Source organism: Solanum tuberosum, unplaced genomic scaffold (genome assembly GCF_000226075.1).
Source record: "Solanum tuberosum cultivar DM 1-3 516 R44 unplaced genomic scaffold, SolTub_3.0 scf00154, whole genome shotgun sequence".
Classification (NCBI taxonomy): Eukaryota; Viridiplantae; Streptophyta; class Magnoliopsida; order Solanales; family Solanaceae; genus Solanum; species Solanum tuberosum.
The window spans coordinates 583,199-598,384 of record NW_006239079.1 but is presented as its reverse complement, the minus strand read 5'-3'; the positions used below and the strand labels follow the sequence as shown (position 1 = coordinate 598,384).

Here is a 15,186-nt window from a genome sequence, read left to right as displayed (position 1 = left end):
TAAGCAACTTAGTGCTTCACCAATTTTTTAAAAACTATTTCTAAGTATAAGTATATATTCTCAAAAGTATTTCCACATAAGTAATTTGGAAGAAAATCTACTTTTTTCCGTTTTGGAAAACAACTCTTGCCAATTTCAAAGACATTTATTTTCTCCCATAGTTTAACCAAATATCTCACCTTTTTAATGAGAAAATAAACACGTTTAGCATCCCAAAAGCTTAGCAAAACAAAGTATAAGCTTACTATGCTTGGCAATACATATAAAACTGGGTAAATAATTCACTGTGTACTACGAAAACACAGAAACGAAAAGCACAAGTTCATAGAAACACAGAGAACATGAAACCTACACAAGCTTCCACATTTACTCCAGACCTTCAGCTCATGAAGCAATATCTTCTTAAAAGTTGTCAAACTGCAAGAGATTTCACCTCATCCACTTTCCAGAGGTCTTCTTCATACTTATACCACCTCATAAACCCTTGATCATTCAGAGCACGCTGACACATGATGCATGAGTCACTCATGCAGGTTAGGAATTTGTCTAACCTAGACGCTTTTTCAAGAATTGATTCATCCAGCTCGGTCAGAATATTCATCGGTTCAAGTGGAGGATCTTCAGGGTCTTCAGTAATTATGCAATGAGATATGTTGAGCACTTTCAACTTTTTCAACTCCTCCAAGATAATAGCCAGAGCAGGTTTAGATAACACCGTGCACCTCACACTCAATACTTCCAAGTTTGGAAGAAATGAAGCCAGTGCAGATGCAAACAGCATATCACAGGGCCCCATAATTTTGAGCGCGGAAAAATTTTGGCAACTCCTGCCAATTTCCTCGATGACACGTGCAGGATTATTTATACTTGGCATCGTTAGTGATTCAAGATCTTTCCATATATGAATAGCCCTGCACATTGTTCGCTTTTTAATTTTGTTCCAAGAAGGCATAACTAGGCGTTTAAGCCGTGGACACCTGAAAAAGAGGAGATCTAATTAGCTGTCTTATTCATTTTCACAGTAATTTTTGCTTCTCTAAGAATAATGGTTAGGGATCTGATATCTCTGAAACGTTGCTTGCTGTATGGTTTCTTGATTTAAGTTATAATTATAATACTATAGAAAGATGAAAGTTTATTGGGGGAATACCTCTCGGCAGCAAAAGTCAACTGATTGTCGTTAACATACAAATTGGTATGGAAGATCAATGTTTGTATGTTTCCATGACTGAGGTTCAAGCAAATATTTAGGAGTCCGGTCAATTTTTTTTCAGACGGACTGTCGACATATACGTATGGCTTCAATGGGAGTCTGATGAAATTTGATTGCAACACGGACAAGTCCAGCGTTTTCCAGAGAAGTGGATCACAACAAGCCAATCGCCATGCACGACAAACTTGAGGAATTGCATATATCAACTGGAAAAGGTCAAAGGACAGGAGTATCGTCACCAAGATATTAATATCAAGGTCCTCCCATCTCCTTACCGGAGAATCTCCTTTTTCCATAACAACAGCCTCAATCTTTCTTTCTTTTTTAAATTCCATCATAAAGCTTCAATCTCCTAAACTCCTGTAGAAACGAGAAAGGCTATTAGTTCACTAGATCCATGAAGAATATTTGAATTTCTGACGTCAAATTGATATGTTGCTGATTGTCTTTCTGTGTCAGACCATGAAGAATAAAAAGTTAAGCCCTGCAATACGAAGAAACATAGAAGAGTGTACAAATACGTCTGAGGGGTACTGTGATGCCTAAAAGTGAAGAAACTAGGAAAAAATAACCTGGAACAGTTGGTTGTAGATAACGATAGAGAACTATGTTCTTGCTGGCATAGCTGATGGAAGTATCACATTTCGGATAAAATAATCCTTACTGAAAGCAAAATCATACAAAAAAGGAGGAAGTAACATTGATTTGCACAAAAATTCCCTGAAGAGGAAAATTCAACGTCCTGAGCACAAGGATGGAAAAGCTGAAGACTTGTCGTATGTTTTGAAGAGCAAGACAAGTACAAAGAGAACTGGTATGGTCCCTTTGTAACCATTTCGCTCTACGCGAATTCAAATTTTCAATACTACTTTACAATAGCTTAAATGGAGTGATATGGACATTGAGGATTCATATAGCTAATTCCAACTGGTTTGGGATTGAGGTGTAGTTGTACTTTACAATAGCTATGTTTCAAACCTAAACTAATGAGGTCAGGTATGTGAACACTCAAATATACATTCTGTTCCGTTTGGAGCAGTTTCATTTCAATACTCAGATAATTATCAAGGATGCTCTATTATAAAGATTTTCTATATTTTCTACCGAAATACAAATCAGAAATGAACTAAAAAGATCCTAGCAAACAACATAATTAATACAAGTGTAGCAACATAAAATAAACCTTTAATCCTAACCATTGGAATTACATATGTATCTTGTGCATCATCTATATTTTGTATTTTGTTAATTTCACAAGAATCTCGAAAAATTGCAAGTCTTTTGGGACAACTTTCTCCATGTAATTGTAATGTTTACCTCGTCCGTATTAACACCTTCAGCCATCATAGTGTCAAACCAATACACCAGTACAATTGTAACTTCGAAGGTAGACAACTCTAAACTATAATTCAGGACCTTCTTTCCTTTTACCTTCTACATGTGCTACTTGTACCTTAATCATCACTTATTTTGTCTAGTTTTGTAATACCACACACCATCATACCATTCACATTTCTACAGCACTCATTTTTCATTATGCACTCAAGCCATGCACCATCATAGGTTTCACAACTCTCTTACTAAACCAAGCTTTTACACCAGTATGTATCTCCTTATTGCACAACACTCCTCTATTTCAACTATAAGTTTTTTTATGTTTTGTGTCTTGGTCTAGCAGAATATCACACCATTGACGTGGAAATGAGCCTAGACTATGAACGATCTATGTGAACTCAGTTTGATGATCTCAGACCTGAATAAAGGAGTGTTGTGGCAAACAATTGATCAATGTAATACTAGTTTATCCTCACAGTAAGGAATTAATAGGATAAATGATATCAATTATTTTGTTATGTCCTGAAATAAAGCATCATACAAATTGGGACAAATGGAGTATTGATAAAAAGTCTTCAACAACAGAACCAATGATAGTTGGACTTGGTTGGGACAAATGGATTATATGACTAAATTCTATTTTGAAAGCTAAACTAGCAAGTAAGCATGATGGATCTTCAATCCAAATCTAACGAAAGCTGAAAAAAACAAGTACTTCCGTACCCCCGAATCTTAAAATTTAGATTTTGCCCGCAACCAAGTCCCAAGCAACTTAGCGATAAAGTGCTTTTCATCGCCTGATTTCCATAGTAAAGAGGGACCTAACATTAGAGTTTTAGCAGCTGATATGAAGCCTACATCAATCTTTTCTCTCATATAAACTACTAATCATCTATCTACAGAGCTTATATGTTAGATGCCTCAAAATCCAAATTTCTTTTTGAGAAAAGAAAAGACGGAATACAAAAGCACCATTTGCATTTAACCTATGCAGGTCAAAAAATGATGTTACAATTTTTTTGAATAACAATGAGAAGTTTGTAAAAGCATCAAAAGAAGCTACATTCTTGATTGCAGGACTCAAATTCAATCGCTATATAAACAAAATGAAAATTCAGTAAATCAAAACCAACCTTGACAAAGAATAAAACATTAATAACAAGAAAACACACATTTTATATGGGCAAAAAATAAATAGCTAGAAAAGGGAGAAAATAATTCCACAAGGTGTACACCGAATTCTTTTAACACCTACAACAACTTTGGTAATCAAGATCCGACATGAGTAAAGAATTAATCAGAAAAACAACCTTAGAGAATGTAAGAAGAAGATAAGACAGAGAGAGATTTAGGACATGCCTTTAGATTGTTTATTCACTTCAGTGTGCGCAAAAATTATTGGGTGAAAATTGTGGGATGTTAGTGTGCTTTGATGAGGAGTGAGAGTCGTATACGAAATCTTGGTCAAATGGAAATGGAAATGTCATCCACCTGTAAATTGATTCTGGTCAACAATCTTTAACATTTTTTCTTTTTTTGCTTCATCCACCTGTAAATTGATTCTGGTCAACAATCTTTAACATTTTTTCCTTTTTTGCTATCCTACCTGTTTTTTTTTTTGATAAACGACAAAAAAAAAATCTAAGTGAGATTTTCTTTTGAGTTAATACCTCTAAACTCCCCAAATTATTCACAATTTCCAGTTCAACACTTAAATTATGGAGTATTGTGGACAGTTGGTGTTAACCCCTGAACTATAGACCACGTGATATGGAGAGTGACAGTCAAAATGAGCATTTATGTGGACCTAGTACACTGTGTGAGGTCCGTCATTTCCTCAGATTCACCTCATTTAGTGCATTTCTATTACTTGAATGGCAGCTTATGCAAATTGATTACATAATTTTCTTTCTATAAATATCAAAGTTAAAATTGGCTGGTAAATTCTATCTAATATAGAATTATATTTAATATTTTTTTGTTTTCAGAGAGGATTTTAGTAACGATCGACACCCTCTTTTTTGAAGACTTAAGAGACGTAGATTCTCTAAATTACTTGACTCTCATATTCTTTCAACTAATCACTTTCGTAAAATTCTCAGATTATACAATATGTAATCCTTTTAAGTGTCTAATCAGTAAAGTGTTAAACTAAACATCTGATAATGTTTTAGTCGTTGGGCTCGCAAGTCTATGAATTCAAAGAACACAAGACTCTTACAGTTATTTATTATACACACTAAAGTAAAATTAAAAGATTATATAGTACTTGTTAATTAAAAAAAATATTTTTGAAGATGATCTTTTACCTTTGCATGTTCAAGCCATTTACCTTGTCTTTCAGTTCCAGTAAAATGATATAAATGGAAATCAATCAGCTACATCTTTAAAATGAGATTAGAGGAAGTTGAGATAAAAATAATTCTAATGAACATGCATTCATAATCAGGAAGAGATTTAGCCGTTTGAAATATGTCAATTGCATTATTTTGAAAATCTTCAAATCATCTAATTTGATTTTACATCAAGATTTAAGTGATACAAATGAAATTTACACAAATCTAATGACGTGTCTGCAAGTATTTGTAACATTTGCATTTATGAAAGGAAAAGAGAACAAGAACAAATGGCCCTGATGGTTACACAATGGGGTTTTATCTAAAATGTTGGGACATCATTAAACAAGATATTATGGGGGCATTCCATAATTTTCACTCAACTGGGATGTTTGAAAAAAGCTATAATGCAACATACATAGCACTGATTCCTAGGAAGACAGGAGCAAAGGAACTCAATGACTTCAGACCCATCAGTTTAATTGGAAGCTTTTACAAGCTGATTTCCAAGGTACTGACAGAAAGACTCAAGAGAGTTGTGGATAAATTGGTAGACAAGCAACAAATGGCTTTTATCAAAGGCAGGCAAATAATAGATGCAGTGCTCATAGCTAATGAAGCAATTGATTCCAGAGTGGCCCAGAAAAAACCCGGTATATTATGCAAACTTGATATTGAGAAAACATATGACCATGTGAACTGGGAATTCATTTTATGTATGCTGAGTCAAATGGGTTTTGGTGGGTGGTGGACCAGCTGGATCAAGTTTTGTATCTCAACTGTGAAGTTTTCAATTCCCATTAATGGGTCACCTGAAGGATTCTTCATTGCACATAGAGGGATCAGGCAAGGGGATCCCCCATCCCCTTTCCTGTTCATCATAGCCATGGAGGGTCTCAACAACATGCTGAATATAGCTAAGATAACATGAAGAATTCAGGGATTCAAAGTTAGCAAGGTTGCTGGAAACAATGTAGAGATCACACATCTGCAATATGCTGATAATACACTAATTTTTTGTGGGGCTGAGGAGGAGCAACTCTTGATAATAAAACTTATACTGGTGTACTTTGAAGCCATTTCTGGGCTCCATATAAATTGGAACAAAAGCCACTTGTATCCAATTAATGTGGTTCCAGAAATGGATCACCTTTCTCAGATTCTGGGAGGTGCGATAGGCACTTTGCCATCAATATACTTGGGTATGCCTCTAGGGGCTGAGTATAGGTCCATAGATATTTGGAATCCAATTCTGGAGAAATGTGAAAAGAAATTAGCCAGATGGAGATCACAATATCTATCCTGGGGAGGTAGACTAACTTTGATTAACTCAGTTTTAGATGCCCTCCCTACATATATGTTATCGATCTTCCATATATCCCAGTCAGTAGTTCAAAGGTTGGATAAAATCAGAAGAAACTTCTTGTGGCAAGGCAATAAGGAAAGGAAAGGTTTTCATTTGGTCAAATGGAAGAACATTATCAGAAGTAAAGAACAAGGTAGACTAGGTATCAAGAACCTTAAATACCAAAGCAAAGCACTCAAGGTCAAGTGGCTATGGAGGTACCATCAAGAGGACCAAGCCCTCCGGTACAGGGTAATCAAGAGCAAGTATGAGGAACTGAACACATGGGTAACTAAAGAGGGCAACACCCCCTATGATATTAGCCTCTGGAAATCCATTAGAATATTCTAGCAGTTTCTCAGTAATCAATTAACTGTCAAAGTTCGAAATGGCAGAAAATCAAGTTTTTGGGTTGATAAATGGATGGGTACTGTGAGACTTAAAGATCTTTTTCCTGACATCTTTGTTTTGGCTCAACACCAAGAGAAAACTGTTGCTGAAATGTGGTCACCACAAGGATGGAATATGATCTTTAGAAGAAACTTGAATGATTGGGAAATTCCTAGAATGATTGAACTTTTCAAGTTACTGGAGAGTTTCCAAGGAATCCAAACATGTGAAGACTATTTATGGTGGCATGAGCACAAGAAAGGAAGATACAAGGTGAAGGAAGGATATAAACAAACAAGTCTTAGGGAGAATCAAGACTTCAAATGGCCTTGGAAGCAAATCTGGAGAGTCAAAGTGCCACAAAAAGTGGCATGCCTCACCTGGCTGCTAGCCAATGAAGCAGTTCTGACATTGGACAATGTGGCCAAGAGAGGTATATCTCTATACAACATATGCTCCGTATGTGGTAAGGATACAGAGACAGTAAAACACCTCTTTCTACACTGCAAATTCACTGACCAACTGTGGCAGATTTCCTTAATCTCAGAGGCATTTCCTGGAGTATGCCTAGTAAGATTGATGAGACTCTTTTCAATTGGGAGGAGGCTGGAGTTAGGGGGCTACAAATAGAGAAAGATGGAGGATGATCCCTGCTTGTATATGGTGGTCTATATGGAGAGAGAGAAAATGATAGATGTTTTGAAAATAGGGACAACAACCTGCAGGAAGTCAAGCTTAAATGTATTTTGTTGTTCTGTTTTTGATGTACAAATGTCTATTCCAATGAGACTGAGTCAATCATAGATGTTTTAGGGTCCATCTAGATCCCGGTTTAGCATTGGACAGCTTATAATCTTTTTCTTCTTTTTTGTAAATATGGTTTTTCAGTACTACCTAAGTACTGACTGAAATACAAATGTTACTAGTGTCAAAAACAAAAACAAAAAAGAGAACAAGAACAAGAAATCTCCCGAATGGTATCCAAGAGTTCTTATGAGCATTTAAATTTGATAATGAAAATATATACTCCCTCCGTTTCAAAAAGAAGGACCTCCTTTCCTTTTTAGTCTGTTTAAAAAAGAATGACCTCATTCTTTTTTTGGTAACATTTTAATTTCAGCTTTCCACGTGGCATATTTAAGGCCACAAGATTAAAGGGCAATTTTGTACATTTGACATAACTTTAATTTAGGACCACAAGATTCAAAAGTCTTCTTTATTTTCTTAAACTCCGTGTCAAGTCAAACTAGACCATTTTTTGTGAAACGGGGGGAGTAATTCTTATGTGAGAAATAGGATTTCTTCTTCTTTTCTAAAAAACAAGATAAATGAGTTATATGAGAGTTCTTAAAGTCATACTCTGAACGAAAAGGGCTTAAAAATGTCCTAATGTATTGTAAAGGAGAAAAGGCTCACAACAGTCCACTATTATTTGGACTTAGACTCAAAATGCTTCTATTTCTTTCACATGGTGCACTTTCAGTCATAACCCTTACTATGGTGAATTTTTTAACAGAGACTAAACTTCATATGCTTCTCACATGTTTCTGATCCTAATATCTAAACTCCATTCTTCTCTTCCCTCTTAACTCAGACCATCTGCAGGCAAACATATACATATAGAACTAAAGATATATGGTAGTCTTGTTTGTAACTTCTTCTTTGTTTGCTTCCACATGACTGCTCGGGATGGATTTTCAACTGGATCAATTTTAGTGAACTTCTCGAAAGTTAACCTGTGTATGAAGGAAAATTTGTTTAAATTGCCTAGAGCTTTTTTGACAGTATTCGACGGTCCGTTGACTTTAAGATGGTTAACAGGGTCTTCCTAGTCTTCCATAACAACTATTAATTTCTCACCTATAATTACTCCAAGTTAATTACTTTGTATGTAAATATGTTTCTGGTGGAATAATTGGAAGTTCATTATACCAGCAAGGCTTTCTAGCTGTTGTTAAATGGGTTGAGATTCAATGACTAGGTGACAATATTAGTACAAGTCAAAAACTGTAAATTGAGTTGGCAGTGATAAATTCTCCACACATGGATATAGTATGACTAATTTAGCAGAAAACTAAATATTCTGCCATCAGTAACTCAGTTTTTTCTCTACCAAAAGTTCCCCAGCTTTCGCATAAAGCTTAGAACTTTCCACAACAAAAATCTAAAATATTAAATTCCAAGCTTCACATAGAGAGTACTAAATAAGATCCTTGTAAAGATAACCTAGCCAGAAGATATAATAGCTTAGAACACTATGAAAATTACCTGCTCTGAGAAATATGATAGATCTGACCATTGATTGCCATCTTCTTTGAATCATACTGCTCCAATTCCTCTTCAGAAATCTCTCCAAGCTGAAATGGAGGTTGCATCTGTTCCTCGAAATCTCTGGTGGTGAGCACGATCTGGTGAACCAAAAAACTCCGAGACAACATAGTGTAAAAGAAATTGCCGGAGAGAGAGCTGTGACAGAATCTTCCAGTGTTTGCCATAGCTCTACAGCCATACTTGTACTTGGGAAGAAGAAGAATGAGGAGACCACAATAGCTTCCTTCCATTATTGAATGAAATTGAAAATTAATCTACACTAAAATAGTTTACATTGATTTTATTTTGAGAAAATTTTACGTATAGCAAATTAAAAATTGCTAATTGTATGCTATAGCAAATTTTATAAAATTGCAGTTCGTAGCAAAATTTTAGTTTGCTACAGATGTGTCTTTCTGTGTATTCGCTAGTCAGTCTTTTTTTTTTGTTTTAAAAAATAAATAAAAAGGCGCGTTAATTTAATTTGTGTATGTAATTGTTTATATATAAATGTATATGCAGAATGTGTATATAAACGTTTATATGAGTATATAATGGGAATATGTATATATGTGAATAATTGAAGTTGCTAGAATTTGTATAAATATATGTTTTGTTTGTTGTTGAAATTCTTAATCATATAAATGTATATGTATATATAACTTATTTTTTTATACAGAAATTTTGAAAATGGCTTCATTAGCTATTTTGGTGATGCATTCCGGTAGATGGGACAGTGACAATTGTTACGTTGATTATACAATTGAGGGGGTGATTTTTAAGAAAGTTCATCGTATAAGGAGTGTATAATGTTATTGCAATGCAACTCGGTGTTGATACAAATGTGATTAAGCTGAAAATTGAGTATAAGGTTAAAGAAAGCAAAACGCCAATGTTGATTCACATATTAAAATATATTAAAATAGATACAAGTGTATAAGTGTGAGCAAATATGTATGTTTAAAGGAACATTATACAATAACTACTAATATTATACATTTATAGAACCACAATTGTATAAGCAAACAGTAGAAGACATGAATCAACACAAAAAAATATAAAAATAATGATTATACAGTCCAATAACCCACATAATTATACAGTCCAATGACCCACATAATTATACGGTCCAATGACCCACATAATTATACAGTCCAATGACCCACAAACAACAACTTTAGTTTTATCATTGTGATCAGTATAAACGTCAGTTTTATCTTTCCTTTTTTACTTGACCCAGAAATAAGTGTATAAGTGTGAGCAAATGTGTATGTTTAAAGAAACACTATACAATAACTACTAATATTATACATTTATACAACCACAATTGTATAAGCAAACAGTATAAGACATGAATCAACACAAAAAATGTAAAATTAATGATTATACAGTAAATGATTGAAAAAAATAAGTTATATATACATATACATTTAAATTGAAAGAATTGAAAAAAAATTAACAAAAATTAATAGAATGAGATGAGTTTTGGCGGTTCCTGAAATTTTTGAAGTAATGTTTCTCTTTTGAAAACGAGACGAGGACGTGCTGGAGAAATTTGTAATTTGTATTTGGGGAGAAGATTTGGGAGAATTTGAAGGAAATAGGAGAAGAGATTGTATAAAAGAAAGGGAAAAGGAAAAACGTATGTTTTATTTTTTTTAATAAATTATACAAATCGGTGGGGCCCTATAATAGCAAAGTGACCGAGATTTTGCTTATTAAAGGAAATAACTAAAACAGTAGTTAGTGCATTTAATTAACATTATTAGTTTGCCATTCTGTACAATTATCCCTTTTATTTTTTATTGTTGGTTAGTGTTGGCCGTTGGGTCATAAGGCAAACCTTGAAAGAGCTGGGTGAGAACATAAACGAGAAATATATAAAAAGAGATAAAAATATTTAATGTGATTTGATCCATCAATCTACGTTTACAAGAGGAGTCTGTTATATATAAATGAGAGTACATAATATCGAGGAAAGAAATGTCTCACACAATTTATTTGGAATAAAAAGAGGAAAGTACACCAATATCAAGAAGAGAAATACCTCACATAATTCATTTAGAATAAAAAAAGTTCACATAAATGTTAACGTAACACTTGTGTCTCACAGATTCTCCCTCTACACAAAATTTTCAAATCCCGTAGAACTACCTTGTGAATCTATTAATTATAAGAAATGAACCTATTTATAAAGTCATGAACATTTTCCTACAAGAGAAAGGACTAAACAAATATGAAGACTTTGTGTTTTCGTTTTAGAAAAATGAAAACTAAATTATGATAAGAAATCAGGGCAAATACCGAACACTTACCTATTGTATTGTAAAATTTATTTAAATATCATATTTGTGTTGATTGTATTTAATTTATTGTATTACCCGCTAACGAACCGAATCCCCACCAATAACTAAGATTGCTCAGGGTTGGATAATCTATTAAATGTTGATTAAGTGTGGTGGATATAGGTTGCTTAAGAAGAGAGAATTGTTATATCATTCTTTAAGTTTAAATATAATATTTATTTTGATATAAACCTATCAATTGGGTCGGTCCATCCAATTTGGGCCCATTAAGGCAAGCCTGATAAGGGTCCGCTCCGATAAGGTCCGAACCGACAACCAACCCTCTATATTAGTAGGATGGGCTGGTCCGGATTATTTTCACCCACAGATCGCTAAGGCGGCCCATCGATGTACTGGTCCAGAGCGGTTTGGTAACAAAAAAAATTGTGGATGATATCTGTTGGGTCACTTTATGATAAAGTGGCTAAAATGGCTTCTTTCTAAAAAATAAAATAAGTTTATTATATATATAAATGTAAGTATTCTATTATATTAAGTAGTATATTTAGTATATATTAGAAGTATATATATATATATATATATATATATAATATAATGTAAGTATCTTATTATATTAAGTAATGTAAGTATTCTAATATAATAGATAACATATTGTGTGTATATTTAATATATATTAGAAATATATGTATAATATAATGTAAGTATTCTACTATAATAGGTAGTATATTGTGTGTATATTTAGTATATATTAAAAGTGTATATAATACAATGTAAGTATTCTATTATATTAAGTAGAATATGTGGTATACATAAATAGATAACAATACATTATATTAATAATTGACTCAAATTTGGAATAAATAATTAATAAACATTAATTTAAAAAACTAGATGACCTAGCCCGGCCCATCATTGGAAACCAGGCCCGACTCATCAGGCCCTGTAGCAAAATCCTAATCAGGTAGGACTGGGCATAATTACCGAAAAATCAAAACACCGAACCGAATCAATTTTTTTTGGTATTTCGATTTCGGTATTTTGATTTTCGGTTCGGTTTTCGGTATATATTTTCATATTTTTGGTTTGGTTTTTGGTATGTAATTTTTGTTTTTTCTGTATTTCGGTTTAACCGAAATATATTATATTATAATATATATTAATATTATATTAATTATTAATATTAAATATTATAGGAAAAATGCAAATTAGGTCAAGACTTTTCAAATTTTTAAGTTTTCACTTTTCATCGCCGCACACTTTTCAAAATTTTAAGTTTACAATTTTCAATTTTTCATCGCCGCACACTGCACAAACTTTTCAAAGTTCAAACTCCTTACTCCTCTGTCTCCCATCGCTGACGTCCAGCCGACCGCTTTCCCACTTCCCACTTTCCTGCGCCGACCGCTGTGACCAGAATCCAGAAGCAGCCGACCAGCAGCAACCGGCCGACGAGGCGGCGACCAGCACTCCAGCAGGTAACTTATATTGTGATTATTTTTTATTTTCAAGAAAAATCGAACTAACAAAAACCAAATCGAAATAATTTTATTTTTTAAATTAAAAGGTGGTTGAAAACCCTTTATTAAAATAGAGGAATAAACAAAACAAGAACAAAAAAAAGGATTAGGCCCAAACCAAGCCCAATCCCAAAATCTGGAAACAAAGCTAAGAAAAGGAAACTAATCTAAAACTAAAGCACACAAAAAGAAAACAAATGAGCCCTCACAAAACAACAGAGCAGACGCCTCCTTCAAATTTGATCCTCCAAGCTGCAACTGTTCAACAATGGTGACCTCTAATGACGGATCCCAGAGCAATCGATGAGCAGTGAGCTCGCCTTAATCACCACAGAAATGGGGAAATTAGTGTCAAGCTTGGATAGAATACACTTGAGACGTTATACTTCTCACTAACGCCATGTATTCTTGTCCATCAAAGACTTCTTTAGCTCAACCCATCTTGGTCCAGCTCATGTGTGAAAGGTAATCCCATAACCCCTATCGAAATTTCAAAAAGGAGCTCAATTTTACATTGTTATGTAGTGCCCTTGTACTGATGTACTATAGATCCTATTTCAGACCTGTTCCAGGTGGAAATCTGCAGTTCTCATTCCGATAAGTATAAACACAACATTATCCATTATTGATGTTTCTATCAGTGCCTTCTAGATTACCATTTTCCTTAAATCTTCGCCTTTTGACAGACTGAGCTCTGAGGGAACTAATACCACTGTCTAAAAAACCAAGATCTAAAGTCCATAGGCTTCTGTTAGGTGCTTTCTTCCTCTTCTCTAATTGCCTTTTACTGTATCCACATTCCATTGCGTGCATATTTCTAATTTACCTATTACAAATCATATAGTTAGTTTTGCATTTTAGAAATTCTAATGTTTGGAATCTGATTTGCATCCATGATTAATAAAGATTTTCCTTCTTTTGATACTTCTTGTATTGACTGAAAAGTTTTAGTTTATGTACCTGCAAAAGAAAAAATAAAGTTAGTGAAATAGTCTGCCACTTTGTTGCCTTCCCTGAATGTATGTAACACTTTCACCTCCCTATCGTTTCTCAAAAAGTTAATCTTATTTATCAGCAGCTTTATACACCAAGGGACTTCCCAAATTCCATTTAAAATTTTGACCAGCACTAATAAATCAGTCTCTAAGCACACATGAAGTAAATTATGTGCAACACAATAATTTAATCCTTTCTCCAGGCACTAGTTTCAGCCTCCAAACTTGTTATCATGCCAAGCTTATAGGTTGCAGCAAATATAAAATCTCCTTTCCAATTTCTAATGCAAAACCCACCAGCACTTTGACCAGGGTTTCCTTTAGAAGCTCCACCTGAATTACACTTGTAAGTCCCATCATTAGGAGGTTTCCAGTAAATAACAGTATGAAGTATAGTTGGTTTTATATCCTTCAAGAAAATGCACCAAATTTGACCAATCCTCAGGGATATTCCTCACCCAAGTTATCTAAAAACAGTTAACATGTGGGTTCCTGTTTATTTCCAGTATCATGCCTTGCACATTCTTGATATCCTGCACAACTGAACATATTGTTAAGGGCCCTAATAAGGACCTCAACTGTTAGGATGAATAAAGAAGAAGATAGAGGATCTCCTTGTTTAACACCCCTAGAAGAGTGAAAAAATCCACAAGCTTGGCCATTGACCAAAACAAAATACCAATTGTTGGCCACTAGTCTCCATATTTTATCAATAAAGACATTGTTGAAGCCCACTTTTCCAAGACTTTAATCAAAAAGCCACAATCTACCCTATCATAAGCGTTAGCCATGTCAAGTTTAAACACCACATTAGAAACTTTACTCCTCTTCCTAATATCCACAATAATCTCTTGAGCAAGTAGGACATTTTCTGTAATACTTCTTTCCTTGACAAAACCATATTGATTAGAAGAAATAAGAGCAGGTAAGAATATTTCCAGTGTATCATGAACAACCCTGGAAATAACTGTCACGCCCCAAACTCATGGGGCGCAACTGGCTGGCGTTGTGCAGCTACTAACTGTGCTAACATACATACTGCACTCTTAAAATCCTGGTCAAATGGAATAAGAGGAACTAAATATGGTACTGCTGGTGGAGTCGGGGATCCTGTAGCCCTCGGAGGCTCCTGAAGCGGTGGAGAAACTATAGGGGACTGAGAAGATGTATCCCCCTGGGTCTCACAATGGGCTACCTCCACCTGTGGTATCTCGCCAGTGCCCTCGCCTGCAGTTGTATCTAGCCCTTCGCTAGTTGTGGTCTGTCTGGTGTCAACCATCTCTATCTGCATAGAAATATCAATTATAAGCCAGAAACCTCAACCCTTAAGACACCGCTCTATAGCACGAAGTGAGCAAAAGAAGGATAGTAATTCTAACATGCCCGGTAGCTTCTTGCTTATTGAATGTGGTGCACCACACATTTATAATCAAGACTCT

General features: G+C 34.5%; 2 protein-coding genes across 6 annotated transcripts in view; both read right to left on the bottom strand.

Annotated features, from left to right (window-relative positions):
- Nucleotides 1–15,186, bottom strand: part of LOC102601515 (F-box/LRR-repeat protein At3g48880-like) — a 48,293-nt gene that overhangs the window by 8,356 nt on the left and 24,751 nt on the right. The window lies entirely within an intron of this gene.
- Nucleotides 162–9,212, bottom strand: LOC102602742 (F-box/LRR-repeat protein At3g48880-like). 4 transcript variants are annotated; one of them, XM_015311291.1, is made up of 5 exons: nucleotides 8,888–9,212; nucleotides 4,098–4,154; nucleotides 3,908–4,039; nucleotides 1,151–1,573; nucleotides 162–977 (listed from the first exon to the last, which is right to left on the bottom strand). In XM_015311291.1, the coding sequence occupies exons 4-5, from the start codon at nucleotides 1,549–1,551 to the stop codon at nucleotides 413–415; spliced, it is 966 nt and encodes a 321-aa protein (XP_015166777.1). In that variant the 5' UTR covers nucleotides 1,552–1,573; nucleotides 3,908–4,039; nucleotides 4,098–4,154; nucleotides 8,888–9,212; the 3' UTR covers nucleotides 162–412. The 4 variants fall into 4 exon arrangements, with proteins under 4 accessions (XP_015166777.1, XP_015166776.1, XP_006353326.1 ...); XM_015311290.1 differs by lacking the exon at nucleotides 4,098–4,154; XM_006353264.2 differs by lacking the exons at nucleotides 3,908–4,039; nucleotides 4,098–4,154.

Bases quoted from the DNA above. Each gene is read 5' to 3' on its own strand.
- LOC102602742 (XM_015311291.1), bottom strand. From the start codon at position 1,551: ATGATGGAATTTAAAAAAGAAAGAAAGATTGAGGCTGTTGTTATGGAA. The intron at 978-1,150 runs GTATTCCCCCAA...CCTCTTTTTCAG, and splicing joins TTGACTTTTGCTGCCGAGAG to GTGTCCACGGCTTAAACGCC.